At 38.4% G+C, this 19,802-nt stretch overlaps 1 protein-coding gene across 1 annotated transcript; it reads left to right on the top strand.

Annotated features, from left to right (window-relative positions):
• The first annotated feature begins 1,762 nt into the window (after positions 1-1,762).
• On the top strand, positions 1,763-19,286 carry LOC119479427 (carbonic anhydrase 4-like). Its single transcript, XM_037755007.1, has 17 exons — positions 1,763-1,917; positions 2,380-2,434; positions 3,929-3,961; positions 4,062-4,238; positions 4,344-4,495; positions 4,583-4,672; positions 4,998-5,061; positions 5,809-5,972; positions 9,365-9,470; positions 9,562-9,591; positions 9,673-9,849; positions 10,538-10,692; positions 10,794-10,883; positions 13,506-13,556; positions 13,647-13,716; positions 13,800-13,963; positions 18,695-19,286. Exons 2-17 carry the CDS (start codon positions 2,380-2,382, stop codon positions 18,860-18,862), a joined length of 1,746 nt encoding a protein of 581 aa, XP_037610935.1. The 5' UTR covers positions 1,763-1,917; the 3' UTR covers positions 18,863-19,286.
• The last annotated feature ends 516 nt before the right edge of the window (positions 19,287-19,802 follow it).

A 19,802-nucleotide genomic window follows, 5' to 3' on the forward strand; every position in this document is an offset into this window, starting at 1 on the left:
GATGGGTATTGGAAGTCTAAATACCGATGGGGCTTGGAGTAATGAGGTGTGATGTGGGTGAGGATGTGGTGAAGGGCAGGAAACCTGTTCTGTGGGTTCACTTATGGAATGACATGTGTTTGCATGAACACAAGAGCAATTACAATAAACACTGACAGGCACAAAGACGTTTGGCTCTCTGTCAAGAAAAAGTAATCGTCAGTGTCTCAGTGTTTTCATGCTGAATGTCTGTCAAAAGATATAGTCAATATAAATGTGAGTTAGATAATAGAGAAGATTGGGCCTCATTCACCAATATCTTCCCAAGTTTGTTCTTGTTCTTAAGAAAAGTCTCCGTCAGATTTGTGACCTTTTTTTAAACCGCAGAATTGTTCGTACCTGTGTTCTTGTTCGGTGATAATGAGGAATCCCATTGTCCTTGTAAATTGAAGTGTGTGTGTGCCAGTTTAAACTAATTAGCACACAGTAGGTAAACACCCTGCCAATCCCATAAAAATTACATGAGAGTTCAGGGCTGTGTGAACACAGAAATCAAAAAGAAAAGTTGACAGAATTTAGTCAAGAATGCCCAAACAACGTCTAAAGAGTTTTTTAATATTTGGTAATCAGTAATCAAATAAAAACATTGATAAATAATGTTGCAATACATGTATGTAATTCACTTTGCAAATAATAATAAAAATGTTTAGAAATAAGGTGATAAACACATATAAAACTGAGGTATGATTATTATTTTGTATGAGATGTTGAGAACCCTTTCACTAGAGAAACTTAGTGAAAAGTTTAAGGCCTGTTGGGAAGGTCAAATAAGCCTACATTTTTTGGGTCAGAATTTTTTATTGTCCCTTTAATTTAATGCCTTATTGTTATTTTAGGTATTCATCATACCAAAACTTTAACATACTGTATGTTTATTTTATGAAATTCCTTGGGTTTGTCTGAACTGTAAGATAGGATGCAAACCACAAAGTATATAACTTGTCAGGACTTCTGCATGCCTTCAAACGAGTTCACAAGTTGAGCAGCTGAAATGTAATCACGCTGCATGTGTAATGATACAAATGGCACTGATCCAGAACAACAGCATAAACGGCTGTAAAAATCCCTACAATGGATTGTATAGGCTTGAAGCCTTACATAATCCATTGTGTAAAGACCAATTCTTTCTTAGCTCCTAAGGTATCAGTTTACAGGACCTCCTGTGAATTAAAAGCTTAGTCGTAGCTGTGTCCTATGTTTAAAAAGGTGTATATGTATATCATTTATCTGGATTGTGCTTTTGTTGATTCATCTTCTGTTGCTGTGGATGACCACAACAAAAGGAAGTGTCGAATACCACTTCTTCTCACAGGGTTCAAATAGATGATGGAAGTTGATCCTGTATTGTAATGTGCAAGAATATCTGCTGGAGTTTGGTAGTTTACAGTGTCACTGATCAAAAATCACTTCCTGGAGACTTATCCTAACCCTAACCATAACCTTACTTTATCCTGACCTTAAACCAAGTCTTCATCCTAAAATGTGATGATTTTGTCTGCAAAAGGAAAGTGAAGTCCCCACAATGTGACTTGTGTAAACAGATTTAGGTCCCCACAACATTACTAATACAGGCACATGCACACACACACACGCACCTTTTACCAGATCATTGGCTTGTTCTCAACCTGTATTTTGAATGCAAATACCCTGAAAGAACCGGTAGTCATGTTACATGTCTCCCCCACAATGGTTTAGTGTTGTTTACACTGTGGGCCCCCCTCCCATTGCATGTCCCTCCCAGTATATGACTGACTTGATGCGAACTAGGACACTTTTTCACCTTCTCCTTACTGAGGAACCTGTTTGGAAATGAACACTAACTTTTGAACTAACTACAATTTGGTTTAATCCTCAAGGACATCAGGCCTGGACAGTAAGGTAGGACGATCTGTCAAACTTTGAACACATGAATTGTAAAATAGCATTTTGTTTTTCTACGAAAGTGCTTTTCACTACCACATTATATAGGATGAGGTTTGCAACCAATCAGCATCACAAGTCTTGTAATGCCTCTTTCAGATGCTCTGGCAAGACTTCAGCTTATTCTGTATCTTAGTGCACTTAAATGGGATTTCAGTTCAGTGATGGACGCTGTAACACAGTTTGTGAGAAGTAGGTGGATGACGCTGAGGCAGAAAACACAGAATTCCTATTGATATTGTTTGATTCATACAAGGTAGCATACAGTAGGACTTCATCATGATGTACACTAGCTACTCAGGCTGGTATAGAGATGTTTCCTCTGTCTCATACTTCTGACATGAAGAAGACGTTGTGAATTGGCTATAAAATCCATGCAAGAACTTGCGGTTGCTAACCAATTTACTTTTCCTCCTGAAGATGCATCTCTCCTCCCTTCTGTTATGCCTGAGTTTGGGGGCGTTGGTGAAATGTGGTGAGTAAAATGCATCAATTTCTACTAAATGGAAATATTTGTATCGATGTGTGTTATCCATTTCTGCTTCCTGTGGCATCATCTATAATTTGTGTGATGATGACAGGTCTCTTGACCTTTGTATGTATTAGACAGTGTACAGGGAAAATACACGGATCCTTTACTTAAGTAAAAGTGGCGATACTCCACAAAAGTCATGCAATCAAAAAATGCTACTTAAGTATAAAAGACATACTGTATATATTACATTATTTATAGTAGTAAATATAATCCTTTTTAATACCATATATCAATACGCAAGCAGCATTTTACTGTTGTAGCTGGTGAAGGTGTAGCCAGTTTTAACTACAGATGCAGTTTGGCCGTTTAGTTCAGTGGTTTCCAACGTAGGGCTCGGGTGCCCTCAGAGGGTCACAAGAAAGGACTCGGGGGTCTTGACATGATTAAAAAAGAAAACAAGTTCCCCCATGTTTTGCTTTTACTAAATCTTTTTTTTTTATAATAATTTTACCTCTTTGGACTTCGAATTGTTAAAAAAACAATATGACTGCTGAGAGATAAAGTACCCGGATCATCCGGCGATCTTCCGCATCCATTGGGCCCATAGAGTGGGCGCAGTAGCGTTTCCTTTTAACCCCACCTCCCAGCCCTCGCTCCAGCTGCGGTCTGGGGCTCATTCACATGAACGGAGGAAGGAAAATAATTCTGGATTCGGCTATTAGTGCATTTTACAACTTTTAGGACATGATGATTTAAATAAGCGCTATTCAAGTGTTTGTGCTGGGAAGTTGATTCACCTCAAAAAATTATCCGCTGGGTTACAGACGTCTCTTTCCTAATGTAAGTCTATGGGAAAAAAGTATTTTTGGGCTGTTGTACCATCGTTTAGCTACTACGTGTGGCGCTCAGGTTGGCGCTCTTCCTGGGGGCTTGGTCTCAGCAGAATATCTGCGGGGACTTAGCAGTAACTTCTACAAGAAATGACCGGAACATCACGTTTCAACTTTCAACGTTTTACTGAACAAACTGCGCATCATCACATCGATGAAAACTCGTCATTGCACTGTTTTTATCTCTCTCGTGCTAGCACATTTTTCTCTCCAAGTCACATTCTTGTTTTTCGTCCTCGTTCTTTTCAAACTTCTCAGTGACACGTGTAACTCTGGTTTACACATTACTGCCACCTTGTGGTTCCTGTTAGACACTGTACACAATCTTTAATTCCTAATACAATAAATGATTCCACATTTTACAGTATTTCACATTTATAACTGTATATTTTTAACAATTTGAATTACTGTATCCATTATCTAAAGATACAACAATACTGTACCTTTTCACTTAGGTAACCACCACTGTTATTAGGTCCCAGTTACAATATTCCATAGACAGAGCAGTATTTCATTACATAATGCTAATAAAGCCACATTTGATGCTTTTGTACCAGCTGACTCCTGCAGTATTCACAGTACATTGGCTATATTTCTGTTTCAGCTGCTGGAAGTGAATGGTGCTACACTGGCTGCGGTAAGTACAGGCAGGTGTTTCGCTTAGTGAATGATTTGGATCAAACCATCATCAGTCTACATTAGTTTATGGTATTAAAGACCACCTATAACTTCCACAGAGCACAGCCCGGCCCACTGGGGAGACATCTCCGGTGCTTCCTGTGGAGCAAAAAGGCAGTCTCCTATTGATATAGACACAGGACTTGTTAAGACTGACCCTCAGCTGCTTAACTTTACCTTCCTCAACTTCTCCTCTCAGCACGTCATCAAGTCCATCGTAAACACTGGACATACAGGTACACAATCTGAGTACACTAAATGTTTTTTTTTTGTATATTACACTATATACACTATTTGTGTATACGCAAACTGTAACTACATAAACACTTCTCCATCTTTAGTGAAATGCATATTGGAGGAGAATGAAGTTGAAGTGAGTGGAGGTGGACTTAATGGAACATATTCTACGATTCAGTTTCACTTTCACTGGGGCGACACACAACATCATCCAGGTTCAGAGCACATGGTTAACGGCCACAGATATCCAATGGAGGTAGAGTATTGTTTGCCATTCACTATAGACAACACGCCTCTCCTCTTTATAAACCGTGTGCCTTATTTGACTTCCAATCTTTTTCAGATGCACATAGTCAGTCTGAAGAAAGGTCGCACTGTGCCGGAAGCCATAGAGGATTCAGAGGGAATTGCTGTTCTCGGGTTTTTCATAAATGTATGTCCTACACTTCAAATTATCATTCCAAAGAAAAAGTGTTATAATTGCTGACCATTCAACAAACAATAGGCATTGAAAACATCACTAAAATCTAGAAATAATTGCAGAATTTCAGCTTGGTCATTGGAAAGAGGTTGCATTTATTAAATCTGGCCCAGATTTTTACAACTTGAGATCACACTGGCTCTCTTATAGCAGCATCTGAACACAATCATCCCACTCAAATACTGTCTGGATGACTCCAAATAACAAATTTAACAAAAACAAATACACAAGGAGAGTTAATTTGCACAAATGTAATTATAATGTCCTCTCCCTACAGGCAACAGAAGACGGAGATCTGTCAGGACCATGGAGCAACCTCACATCTTACGTGACAAACAATGGTAGGTGTTTGTCTCTTGTATTGTTATTGCTAAACAGCAGGTTGCATTGATTGTAGCCGTACAGTCACGCAAGAGGCCCAGAGGTGCCAGGCCAGTGTTAAATGTAATAGGTAAATTGTAGACCGTAAGGTGAAAGAGAGAATGAGAAAAGGTGGAGCCAAGAGAGAGCGCACTATTATGGACATACCTTGGCATCAACAAGTGACCTTTCAAGTTTTGTGCTTTTCTCTCAACAAGCATGAAAATAAGGGTCACACCTTAAAGCTTGGAATGTTTTTTTGCCAAGGGACAGACATCCGAGTCATGTTCATTGCCAACATATTTGAGTGTGAACCTATGATGATGTGAGCCTGGCATGGCAGGTCATGAGACTTTTTTTTTTATATGTCACTCCTGTGCTCATCCTTAATAGCCTCTAAGGGCAATATTATTGACACATTTTCTTATCATGCTCCCAGCGTTGTACTTCTTACAGCCTGTGTTCTTTCATTTTGAAGTTATAATTGTTTTGTAAAGTATTTAAGAAAACTGGTTGAAGCAGGTGAGGTTGGGTCGAGGTAAAAAATACACTTTTTGACCACTCAGGGTGATGATGACTAATGCTCGTCCTTTTATCATCATGTTCATGGCAAACTAAACTAAGTACGCTGTTATTTTGGTGCATTAAACATCTTGCAAAAATGCATTTAAATCCTCATGACTTTCATTTAATTACATCCTTTTTTTGTTTCTGAAATCTTTTTACAGACACCAAGGTTTATATAAACGATAGCATCTCTATCAATGACCTGATTGGAGACGTAGACCTCACAAAGTTCTATCGGTACATGGGCTCCCTGACCACCCCCAACTGCAGTGAAGCAGTCGTGTGGACGGTCTTTCAAGAGCCAATCAATGTCAACAAAATTCTGGTGAGTTGGCAATGCTTAGTCAACACTGCAGAGAGAGGAATGTAAGGGACTTTCCAACATTTAAAGTACTTGGACTTGTAGCGTTACAGCAGCAAAATCAGATAACACACAAAAAGGTAAAGGGGGAAATGGAAAGGGAAGAACAAAATACAATCAAAAGCCAAGTAATATAGAAATAAAAGCTGTGAATAGAGCTTATAATAGAACTATACTTGATATTGTTATAGTAACAACAACAATGGGCATTGAAAATGGCATTGCATCCTGTGGCTTTTTCCCACATCTGACATTTAACTAGTGAATACTTAAAAAATAAAAGCATAAAAAAAACATTCAATAAATATCTATTGTACACTAACTGTGGACGGTCTCTTAATCCTTACCAAAAACAAGTTTATTTAAGTGTGCTATTACTATACTTCTTTTAAACTTAAAATAAGAGAGTATGCTTTCAGTTGACTTTTTTATGTACTCATCAGAGATATACCTTACAAAATGATACTTAAGTAAACTTGGCTTATGCTCACTTTTTGATAGAGTAGCCTATTTGAGTGTGTGAAAGTTTGTAAATGTATGATTTTAATATGAATTTACTTCAATTCATGAAGAATTTCAAAATTTTTGCATTCTCCATTCACCGTGGATGCGTGTGAAAAAAACTAGTAGTTTACTGAGAGTATACTTTGAAGTGTTCTTTCATAAACTAAAAAGTGGGCTACAAGCATATAACTAGTAAACTAACAGTATATACCTATAAGTTCACTTGTAGTAAAGTTCACTTCATAGTATAGTTGCAATTGACAACTTGGATGCAAACTAGTTGTGAACTCAAAGTTTACTATTCTTACACTTAAAGTACGCTTGAAAGTATGGTTTTATAAACTAAAAAGTGTGTCAGTTTATTCCCAAGAAGTATTGATGTAGTACACTTACAAGTATAGTACTAGTACATTGATATTAGTATACTTGCTACACAAAGTATACTTGGGAAATATACTTGAACTTCAGTTTACTTGATAAAATAAACTTGAAGTATGCTACTTCTTCGTAAGGGAATCACTTAATGCAGAAGATAGGTGGGTAGTGCAGAGGCTAATAAATGAACTGCGCCCTGGAATGCGTGAGATTCTGTTGTAAGTTCCTTGGAAATAAATGTCATTGAATCCATTGTAGTCTACGTCTGACTAAGGTCTATTAAATTGCTGCTCCTACTTTGATCTACTTGAGCAGTAAACAAAAGTCATCGGATTGACAGTGCGTTTCACCTGTCAACAGTGGGTGTGGAAGATGTCAGCGGTTGCTGGCAGCCTCGCCTGGGTTATGATGCCCTGTCACAACACCTATACTCTCTCCATGCCATCACCACAAGTGTAACCAATCGGAGCTGTGTGAGAAAATACCGAACGGGTAGTTTCTTATTTCTGTGCGTCCAAGAAGAATTTATCCATGACTTACTTAGTCTAATATTCATTGCTTACTGAGTCATTCTGTACAGCTGAACCAGTAAACTAAAAAAAAGACCTATTGCAAGTGGAATTACACACAAACAGTTACACAAGCGTCCACCGATGCATGCGGGTAGACATCACAGGACCGGGTGCAGAGACATACTGGTATATGCTGGTGTACTGGTCCGATGATCGTGTTTGATAATCAGGATTGATTTATTATCTATTGACTGTAACAACAAAAGAAAATGCTTGGCACGGCAGCAGATAGTTGAGTCAGATGTGTAGTATGTTGCAGAATGACCCGTGATCTTTCTCTCCATCTTATTTACCTGACAGCTGTCAAAATTCTACAGATAGGCAGGTGCACATGTCTCTGCATGTGCACCTGCTGTTGACAGCAGGTGCCTCAGCAGGTGCATGACTCTTTGAACTCAATTTCAAGCATACCAGTTTGTAAAAGACATAAAAAAAAGATAGGAAGTGAAGCCTCGGAAATTGCCATGAAGTCGCACCACACCTTTTTGACAAATTCTTAAAACAATAAACCAGATTTATATCCTGATAAAATTAGCATTTATTGCAGCACTGTTTTATTTCATTATAATTTAAAGGTGCTAATTACGTGACTGCTAACAGCGCTAACAGTGCAAACAACGGCAGACTAGTGTTCAGCGTGATGACGTTTAGTAGTCTCATTTAGCCACTTGTTTGCAACCTCCTTTTTTAAGACACGTAAAAGCTTCAAATTAATGAGTGGGATATTTACTGACGTGTTTTATATTGTAGAACAAAACATTAAAATCTCTTAACCCTCACAAAAAAGAAGTATACTTCAAGTTCATTTTGTGAAGTATACTTCAAGTATATTCCCAAGTATACTTTATGTAATAAGTATACTAATACCAATGTATTAGCATACTTGTAAGTGTACTAGTTCAACACTTCTTGGGACTAAAGTGGCCAACTTATTAATTTATAAAAGCATACTTAAAATATACTTTAAATGTAAGACACTGAGTGCACAACTAGTTTACATCCGAGTTGCATTTTGTACTGCAACTAGAATATGAACTATACTAAAAGTGAGCTTATACTGTTAGTTTAGTTATATACATGTAGCCCACCTTTTATTTTACGAAAGTACACTTTAAAGTATACTCTCAGTAAACTAATAGTTTAATAGTTTTTATATATATACATATATATATATAGAAACATGTCGATTTTTGCAGTTTGACTTAATACCTTCAGAAAACATTTTAATCACATTGTAACTCTGTTTTTTAAAGGAGCTATAGAAATAAAGTTGAATTACTTGCATCTAAGTCAATCTATCGTACATGTACGGTTTTGGATGTGGCATTATATTTTTAGTATATTTTATAAAGTTCAGTCTGTTTACAGGTGTTGGGGAGTAGTACTGCAAGTGAAAGAAGTTGTTTGAAAGGTTTGTGGCTGCAGGGAGAGCAGTGCGAGCGACGCCTGATATTCGTCGGTTGGGGGTCGATGACTAAAAGTGTAAAAATGAAAAGAAACTAGTTAGTCTGGTGGAGTTCAAAATAAGTGATCTTAAGTATCCGACCTTAGCCGGCTACTCATCTCTGCTCGAGGCTAATAGCACAACACATCCGTCTCACACATCTCGAACGCCACCCTCTTGTGGTATTCACAACCTCGTAAGTGGAAAGATGCCTCAGTGGGGAAATTTGCAGTGTACAGCAGCAAAGGGGATAGTGCAAAAAACAAGAAGCATTGGTAAAAACAAAAAGCAAGATAAACATAGTGCAAAAAACAAAAGTGAAACAAAATATGAACAACTTAAATAGAAGGAAAAGGAAGACCAGGCCATAATGATTTTAAAGGGAGTGTTTATTCCCTCAGGGTTTCGTCCACATTCTGCCTCTTAACTTCACTGTGCTGGATCTGTTCTTCTGTTCTTAGACTCAACGGTTTCCCATGAAGGCAGGAGTCACCAATGTTTATCGGCCTGCACAACCTCTTAATGGACGTCACGTGTATGCTTCACCTGCAACTCCTTTACCACCCAGTGAGTTGTAAAATCACTCGCACATTATGACCCATTATACAGTATTTATGAATGAGAAGACACGTTAGATGACTGTTCGTCTACTCTTTAGGTCATCCATGGTGCTATGATGATCACTGTGGTATGTACAAGCACACTTCACAAATCTGACGACTGGACAATTTCAAAGTGACAATGCAGTGATTTGGTCTTAAACTTTCAGCGTTCAAGCCGTCTAAGTGGCACAGTATTCCTCACGCCTACTGTGGCGGCGAGCGCCAGTCACCCGTCAACCTTGTGACGAGTAGCGCTGTGGTGGACAAGATGCTCGACAAGTTCACCTACACAAAGTTTGATGACAAACATGCCATCAAGTACATCATTAACACAGGCCACACAGGTTTGTTCTTTCATATTATGGTCTGTTTCTGACTCAAAGGACTTCACTTTATTAAGCTCAGGCTTATGTGTATGCACATAAATCAGCCTATTATTGATTTTTCATTATTATCCCAAAATAAACTCAAGTTAACTGTAGTTTATGAGGGTTATGATAAGAGCTGCAACGACTCGTTGGTCACAAAATAATCTGCAACAATTTCAAAATTGAATAGTTTGTCGTTTTTCAAGCAAATGTGGCAAACATTTAATGGTTCCGGCCCCTCAAAGAAGATTTGCTGCTTTTCTTTGCTATATAACATAGTAATCTGATTATATTTTGGGTTTTAGATCAAGCAATTTGAAGACATCACTTTGGGGTTTGGGATATTCTGAGCCTCTATTTTCACCAATTTTTTTTAGACCAAACTATTAACCAATAATGAAAATTATTCATTGTATTTGTAGTCTTTATGATACATGAGATCATTTTTTTTGATAGTGTCCAAAATGATAAATGGAAAAGTCAGCAATGCAATTGTGAAATAACATTTTTTTTTTAATATAAATTAAGCAAATCTGTGTGTTTTTCCATGATACTTTTGATATTTTTGTTTGCCCCGTACCTAGTTAATCAAAATAAAAGAACATGCATTTAAGTCTTTGAAAGAAATTTACAGTTGTGCTTGTGTTCTCAACTCCACTCCCAGTGAAGTGTGTCCTGAAGGACGATATGGTGGAGGTCTCAGGTGGAGGTTTGGGATACGTCTACTCCACCCTCCAGGTCCACTTCCACTGGGGCGCCGCATCACATGACTCTGAGGGCTCAGAGCACACAGTGGATTCAAAGAGATACCCAATGGAGGTAGTTACAAGCATTCGTCTACTGTGTTGTTGCAGTGAAGGCATTGTTGTTTTAATAGATTTAGAGAGTGTAATACTACGTGTCATTGTGTCTTTGTCCAGATGCACATAGTGAACAAGAGGAAGGATTTAACTCTGGATGAGGCAGTAAAGGCTCCTAACGGTCTGGCAGTACTGGGATTCTTTATTGAGGTACCATTTAGTGCATTTATGTAATGAGTCAGTAGTTGTGATCCAAATCCATATTGTACACACTCCAAACCTAAGTCATGCATACTATTCATATAAAAAAATCGCTGTGACAGCGACGCTGGTATTGTTTTCACCTTGTGAGTTTACTTTTGGGGCTTCGAAGCCTCAGTGAGATATATTCAACGATATTCAAAGCATTGAAGGGGGGGAGGGGGCTGTAGCTCAGAGGTAGAGCGGGTCGTCCACCAATCAAAACGTCGGCGGTTCGATCCCCAGCTCCTCCAGTCACATCGAATTGCTTCCGAAGGCTGCTTCACCGGTGTGTGAACAAATATTTAGATTAGATCCTGATGGGCAGGTTGGCACCTTGCATGGCAGCCTCTGTCATCAGTGTATGAATGTGTGTGTGAATGGGTGAATGCTGACATGTAGTGTAAAGCGCTTTGAGCAATCGGAAGACTAGAATGATGCTATATGCGTCACCATGAGAGCTTTTTAGAAATAGAAGCTGTGAAAAGAGCTTATAATAGGACTATAATCAATATTGTTATAGTAACACTCATTTCATTACACACACGTAGGAAATGCACACATGCACACAGTTTTGGAGAGATGCCAGAGTGATGCCTTAAGCCTTCAGTCAGGACCTCCACCTGTGATTACAATAGGAGAATAACGATCAGCTCAGGGCTACACTTGTGTTTCCAGTTTGGGGGGGTGGGGTCAGTGGCACTTCCTACCTCCCTACTTTTGGCACCTTGCTTGGACCACACCCATCTTCGAACTCGGCCTTCTTTTTGACCTGTAAAGTTTCGTGACTGTGGTGACGCTATTGCGGTGACACAATCTGTCCACAGGCAGACATACCTGGCAAAGTAAACTGCTTCTGGGGTAATTCCTGGTACAGTAGGTGTCTCTAGGACTACATTTTGTCACGATGACTCACACAAGGTGGAAACAATACCAATACTGTCGCAGCAGGGACTTATCTGTTCCCTTCATTGCTGCAGTCTGGTCATGATATATAGACTAAATGTTCCCCATCAACAACATTTGATACTTGGCAAACATGAGCAAAATCCATACTGTACTGCACAGTTATATAACAGGAAAAGGGGTGAAAAGGACACCAAACAATTGAGCTCTCACTCAACAGGTGTCATCATGTACAGTACTGCAGCATACTGGCATTTTATCTGAGAGACAGGAATGTTACCACCTGTACCTGCTGTTATTCATCGTAACAGTATATCTGCACAGATCTATACCCGTCATGTCTGACACCATATCACAATAATAATGCTTAATCATGTGAACGCTTTATCATGTGTGAAGTGAAATGTTTTGTCATACATGTCAGATACAAACCTGTGGCCTATTTAAGATCTTTATGAAAGTGCAAATGCAAACCTTGTGAACATTTGTAGATTTAGTTTGCGGTTTATATCGTAACAATGTGTTGTCAGTTCTATAATTGGTTGAGTTTTCACAGTGCATATAGAGTGCTCCAGGGAGGATATATTTACTATATGTAGGCCAACCGGGAAGTGAGCATCGCCATAAAGTCCCCTCGACAAAAAGCCAATGGGATGTTTCAATTGGGTTTTGGATTATTGCAGAAAGTAAGCTCTGTGGCAAACAAACGTTTATGATACTTGTTTGTTCAGCAAGATAATCTTAACAAAGTGCGAAAAAGTTATTGTACAGTATGTTGAAAAAAAGTCAAATATAGTATGTTGAAAAAAATCATATAATAGTATGTCGAAGAAAATGCAAAAGAAATCATTGTATATGTAAAAAAGATTACAAAAAAGTCATAGTATATTATTTTGAAAAAAGGTCATATCTATAGTATGTTGGAAAAAAATACAAAAAAAGTCATAGTAAAGTATGTAGAAAAAAATTAAAAAAAGTCTTAGTATAATATGTAAAAAAAAAAAAAAAAGTAATAGTATAATATATAAAAAAAAATACCAAAAAATTCATAGTATAATATGTAAAAAATAAAATAAAAAAAAGTCATAGTATAATATGTAAAAAAAAAAAGAAAATAAAAAAGTCATAGCATAGTATGTTGAAAAAAGTCATATTATACTTTGTCGAAGAAAATACTAAAAAGTCATAACACTTTTACGATTTTTGAAGTGTGAATGCAATCGCCTGAAGTAAAAAGCTAACGTCAGGCTATAAACAAACTACACCACGGTTGCATGAGTACGAGTTTCAACAACGAGGCTGTAAAGAAGGACGAGTTGGTGTGATGACATTTAGTAGTCTCATTTTACCACTTGTTAGTAACCGCCTTCATAGGACACATAAAGGCTTCAGAATTAATGAGTGGGGTATTTACTGACACATTTTTATGTCGTAGAACAAAAAGTTAAAATCTCTTAGGGTCGTGTTAACCACAGACCTTATTTCAGACATCTAACTAAAAACCCATTGACTTCCAGATGAAGGAACCGGAAGTGCTAAAATACTAACTCATGTCCGGGTTGTAGGACTCATTCCTGCAGCGCTCTATTAGAGGAGAATAATGCTTTCTTTTCTCTTCTGTCTAAATATGACATTAAGAAAAGCAGTTTACACAACAGACACTTCTTTTTACTGTTTATTTTCCAGGCTAAGGATGCTTCCAAAAGTGGGAGCAGCAGCAGCAGCAGTTCATCAGAGGTAAGAGGTGTAGCTTTCTTTAAACCGCACATTGTGCTACTCCTATAGTCAAATGTTCCTTGCAATCATTCACCATGTTTGTCTCTGTAGACACATCCCACGTCTGCAAAGGACGCCTGGACAAAACTGACCAGCTACCTTTCACATATTCAAAACATCAGTGAGTGGACGCTAAGGTTTTGTTTGCACGCCTCAAAAACGCAAGTGTGGCGCTACATCTTGAGTATTTTTGCTTCCACGCAGGTTCAAAAGTTGACGTCACAGAAGAGATCTCCATTGATGACTTGCTTGGCAACGTGGACCGAACTTCATACTACCGCTACAATGGCTCCTTAACCACCCCTTCGTGTAATGAAGCGGTGGTGTGGACGGTCTTTAAAGAGTCTGTCAAGATGGACCAAGACCTGGTACGTGCTACTCAACATCATGATGCTGCGGACGTTCAACAACACTATACGACAATAGTGACATTTTTCATCCTCTACGTTGTGCTAATAATAGCATATCGTCATTTTGGATACTAACTAAGAAACCACATCTATATTTATCAGTTGATAGCCAGAATGCAAATCCTCGCGTTCATTCCGTCAGCTCGTTCACATCGCTCCGGAAGTCCCGGTATGGAGCGAGTCTCTCCGGTGCTACTCGAAGTAGTTGAAAGTAAACAGCCTGCATGAGCCAAAGTACTTGCGCAAGCACATTTCAGCAGTAAGCACACTTTCTTATTTTACATTACGTATAGAACTGCTCCCATTATGATGCCCTGGAAGCTTCTTGCTGGCAGCACAGAGCCTATATAGTTCCATATTATGACATTTTATACGAAACATTAAATGCGTTGAAATGACATCTTTGTGTAAACCACATCTCAGTGCAATATGACCTTCGAGAAATATAGCTCCACACTAATCAATATCATCTTTCTTTCAACCTACAACTGAAAAATTATCAAAATGATTTAACAGATGTATTTTGTGACACATTGATGTTGTAAATCGCATTTTAGCTGATTGAAAAGAGGGCAAAAAAAGAGTTCTTAGATGTTCAGACTGAAGATCACCCAGTTTTCAATGAGAAAACAACGTTGAAATCCCGGTCGGTGCTCACTGGGTTAACTAACTAACTTAATTTATATGTACAGTGTTTTTTAATGTATAATTAACAGAACAGGGTCATGAACACCATTACAATTTGGCACTAGGTAGCATATAATGAGATTTAAACAACAATTTCTGTAAAGGCAGTCCATTATCCTGTGGTGAGGTTACAATAGAACTTAACGGTATATAATAGTGCAATGCAATGTTGTCGGACTTCTCTGATGTGATGCTATGTGTGCATAACAGAGATGCCAAACAATGTGGGTATCTATTATGCATACATGGTGTCACATCACTGTATGGAGGATTTGAATTTTAATAATGACCAACACAATGACAGATTACCATACTGCCACACAGCAGTAGCTTCAAGGCATTTACATTCACGCTTGTGGATGTGTCAGGAAATTGCACTTATGGGAGTGTGCGGACCTTTGTTTATGTTTTCACTGCATTTACATTCGTGTGAATTCTTTTTTTTTTTTTTTTTTTTATATATGCAGGAAGTAATTGGACAAGTTGACATATCTTTAAGAATGAGGCTGGTGGTGTTCTATATTGTTTTTGTCAACAAATCACATTTAAAAGACCAAAACAAACAATTCATTAGTCCGTCTCAACACGTTTCTGACACTAGTCAGGTTTCCATCCAAGTGTAGCGCAAGTCTTGACCGAATTTAACGGAAATGTGAATTGATGTGTGTGCCCCAAGCCCTCAGGAAGTGCGCTGCACTCTGAAGCAAATTTTTCGCCACTTAGCAACTTTCATAAGAATGAACGATGCCCCGCCTCCAATGCTGTATCCAGTTCTCTTTAAACATCCATGGGGTGTCCGTCCACTACCGTTGTGCGAATGTTAGAAGTGGAGCACATCAAGAAACAGCTTGTGGTCCTAATTCTCTCTCTTTGTTTCCAGAGTTAATTTGAGGAAGGTTAGTCTCCTCATCGCTCCACACAGATATATGACGTTTTCGTCTGCCACTATTAAGCATGTGACTATGAAGTCACGTCATAATTTATTCGCAAAGTCTGTTTTTTTTTAGCTTTTATTGATACACCAACTTTTCCACCTCAGCCAAGCGTAAAAACTTTTTAGCGATAATTCAAGTTTTTAACGTGCACATGTTATGTGCAAATTGAAAATGTGCATAGAAATGGGTGGATGGAAACGTAGTGTTTGAGGCACTAGCCAGTTGGTTCTTACTGAAGACATCTTTACTATTCATTTAAAAACGGGTCACAAATATATACTTTTAATTTTTTTTTTTAAAAAGGCTAAATAATTTCCTGAAACAGCAGGGCACTAGTTTTTACCCACCATCCGTTACTTTAACAGGAAAAAATGGTACATTCGTTGCGAACTACTTTCGATGGCGGATTAATACACATTTGGTGTGGTAGTGAGTATCTAGGGCAGCAGGATGGTGAATGTGGGATTGATTCAAAATAAACTGCAATGTCCATGTTCATCTTTAAAGGAACATTTCGCCCAGTGCAACAATGTGGTTCACTGATGTTTTGGAGTTGAGGCTCAGAGAAATAAGCTACTTCAGGCTTTGACTACAGAGGCAGTACTTTCCTTTTCAAGTCATTGTATTCAATCTGTGTTTGAAAATCTTTTGCAGTCAGTGACTGCTGATAGGTCAGGCGTCACTGTTAGACACTTGGTATCTCCCCTGTTGATGCTATGCTAGATCTGCGCTATCTTCACTTCTTGCTTGTGTGGCGGGATGTTTTTGTCTTCAGTGTGGTATTTGGACAGTATGTTCAGTTCGATTTTAGGTCAGTTGGGTCGAGAACATTCAACTCTGGTCCTGCAAAAAAAACTCCTAGGAGGTCTTGTTGTTGGTATATTTACCATGGGAGATTATGTATAACCAGGGCTACGAGTCTAAAACTGTGTGTGAGAAAAACTAAGTCATCACTTTAAGGACAGTCATTGTTTGATTTCCAATGTAATGAGCTGGTGTTCAAAGGTAACACAATATCAGTGTAATCAGCAGCTGTCAGCTCTCTGTATGACTCATTTCATGTGACTGAGTGCCTTTTAAAGAATGCAGTTCAACAAAAACGCTGCAGGTTTAAGTGATCTTGCTGTATAATTGAATATTGGCACTGGATTGGCACTGGATTGGCACTGATGTCACGGACATGTCACTGACAGTACCAACGATGGCATGTAACCCTTCCGTGAACTTAAAGTAATGACTGCACCCTGTTTTTAGATCTATATCCAAAAAATAAAATCTAGTTCAGTGGTGCCTCACCCATTAAAGCTGAAGGCGTTAACCATGTCATCTCATGACTCCTATATGCACATCATTAATGGATCAATGCTTTTGTTGGCTTAAACGCAACTCAGTGAGTTGAAGAAGATTAATTATACGCACATGACGTAGGTGCGAGGCTATTAGAACAGCGTCAGTAAAGAAAAAGGTAACGCCTGCACACTACTCCATGCCACAATATTTTTATTGACTACGTTTCGATCCTGCTTCGTCAGGTCAATATGTTTGGATGAGCTACACCTGCCATCATATAACTTGTTTGCCTATTGGTGTGCTTTATGTATAAATATAGGTGTTGTTTCCACTTTTTCAAACATTTTGCCCTGACGAAGATCCAAGAAGGATCGAAACGTAGTCAATAAAAATATTGTGGCATGGAGTAGAGTGCAGGCGTAACCTTTTTTGAATGCAACTTAACTCAAATGTGCATTCAAATGGCATCTTTCTTCAAAGTTCCTCATTATGATGGCTGTTTTCTCTTCTGTTAAAGTGGCAGTAGGCAGTATATTTTTGGCATCATTGGGCAAAAACTCCATAAATACCTTTCAGTATAGTAATTCAAGTGTTCTGAGAGAAAACTAGACTTCTGCACCTCCTCATGGCTCTGATTTCAAGCTTCAAAAATTCTAGCCCGTGACGGGAGACTTTGACCAATCACAGGTCATTTTATTGAGAGAGCGTTCCTATTGGCTGTGCTCCGGTCATGTCACCGGAACTTGGCGTTCCTTCACCAGATTTCACAATGGCGGCGGTGTCACAAACTTTCTCATTTTACAGCTAAACCGTGCACTACAAGATGATTCTGAAAGGATTTGAGGCAAGAAATAGGCATTAACGTACGATTCGTATTTGATCAGCGCTGCCTAGTTTGACCGTTTGGTCGGAGTTTACGAGTGATTGACAGCCGGCTCTCATAGACAGCTGATGGACAGCAGACCTCAGATCAGCTCTTACTGCTTGTTTTCCTCCGGTCTGTGAAATCTTGCAGATGCCGTTAGAAACACCGGAGGACACAGAGGCACATGATTTTTTTTCAGGTTACCTGTTTCATGTACTACTGTCACGATATAGCGACCGTTTTATAAAAATAACTTTTTTTTAAATCATATTTGCTCCAATCTCGCCTACTTCAGCTTTAATCCTGTCAAAACATTGTGTGTGCATGACAGCCTTCAGCGTCATAACAGGTTTTACTGCTGGACCGGGTTAACCAGTGCAGGGACGTCTTATTCAATGAAACAGAACATCAAGTCAAAAGAATCGTTTGTCCTAAATAGAGTGCTGCAGGGATGACGTATTTTTGTAGGTCAACCAGGAAGTTAGCATCGCCCTGGTTCCATCGACAAAAAGACAATGGGATTTTTTCATTGGGCTTTGGATTATTGTGTATTTTGTTCAGCAAGATAATCTTCACGAATGAAAACCACTTTTATGACTTTTGAAGTGTGAATGCAATCACCAGAAGTAAAAAGCTAACGTTAGGCTATAAACAAACTACACCACAGAGCGCGAGTATACACAACGAGACTGTAAAGGCGGACGAGTGGGCATGATGACGTAGTCTCATTTATCCACTTGTTAGTAACCGCCTCTTTTTAAAGGCTTCAAAATTCACAAGTGGGGTAATTATTGACCTTATTGACTTCCAGACGAGGGAACGGGAAGCGTTAAAGTGCTAACTCATTACCGGGTTTTAGGACTCATTCCCGTAGCACTCTATGAAAGCTAAAATTTTCTTTAACTCCACCAGATGATGATGTTCCCGACCCAGGCAGGATATCACAACGTGTATCGGCCTACACAGACTCTTAATACCAGGACAGTCTTCACCTCAGCAGCATCCAGCGTCCCTGTTCCCATCATACTGCTCCTGCTGCTGGCATGCCTCTCTGCCTTTTCATACAACTCGCACTTGTGAGAAGGTCAGCTAACCGGAACTGCTGTGAAGAAGTACATTGCACTAATTATCATTCCCAATAATTGTTAGCGAAATAAGTGGTGTTTCATTGGTGATTTACACTTACATACATTTTTAGAATGCAATTATATAATCTCATAATCAAGATTACTGTACACAAACATCACTTCTTTAGATATGTATTAAAGTGGGGTGGGTACCATTTGCTTTGCTTTATCAAAACATATATAATAGAATTTGAATCACAACAATAAATTACATCTAATGGTAATTCAAGACTATCTATTATGCTAGACCACTAATTACAGTTCTTGACCATACAGAAGTTGCAAAAATGTATTATTGCATTGAGTGTTCTTGTGCTTTTATCAGTAGAGAATGTACTGTATTATTAACACAAAAATAAATAATTATATTGATACTGTTTGAGGGTGAAATGCTTCCTTGAATTGTGTTACTAAGGCGTATTGTTACGCAGCATTATGTCACTCTGGATATTAACAAAAATTAAGCAGCCACCCACATAATGTGTTGTTGTGCTGTGTGCTACAGCAAATACAAGAGATTGGGATTGTTTCCACCCAGTTGGTCTACTTTTGATTAAGTTGGGTTGCGTTTTGGCAGGGTTTTGAAAATATTGTGAAAACAACATAATATAACAATTAGGGCTATCAATCGATTAAAATATTTAATCGTGATTAATAACATGATTGTCCATGATTAATCATGATTAAATTAAATTAAATTAAATTAAATTAATCACATTTTTAATCTGCTCAAAATGTACCTTAAAGGGAGATTTATCAAGTATTTAATACTCTTATCAACATGGGAGTGGGCAAATATGCTTGCTTTATACAAATGTATGTATATATTTATTATTGGATATCAATTAACAACACAAAACAATGACAAATATTGTCCAGAAACCCTCACAGGT

The sequence above is a fragment of the Sebastes umbrosus genome, chromosome 20 (assembly GCF_015220745.1).
Source record: "Sebastes umbrosus isolate fSebUmb1 chromosome 20, fSebUmb1.pri, whole genome shotgun sequence".
In the NCBI taxonomy this organism is placed as follows: Eukaryota; Metazoa; Chordata; class Actinopteri; order Perciformes; family Sebastidae; genus Sebastes; species Sebastes umbrosus.

What these genes read in the sequence shown, in the direction of transcription:
- LOC119479427 (XM_037755007.1), top strand. Translation starts at nt 2,380, where the DNA reads ATGCATCTCTCCTCCCTTCTGTTATGCCTGAGTTTGGGGGCGTTGGTG. An exon ending in ATCTTACGTGACAAACAATG is followed by an intron (nt 5,062 to 5,808) that starts GTAGGTGTTTGT and finishes ATCTTTTTACAG; the next exon opens with ACACCAAGGTTTATATAAAC. An exon ending in CAAAGAGATACCCAATGGAG is followed by an intron (nt 10,693 to 10,793) that starts GTAGTTACAAGC and finishes GTCTTTGTCCAG; the next exon opens with ATGCACATAGTGAACAAGAG.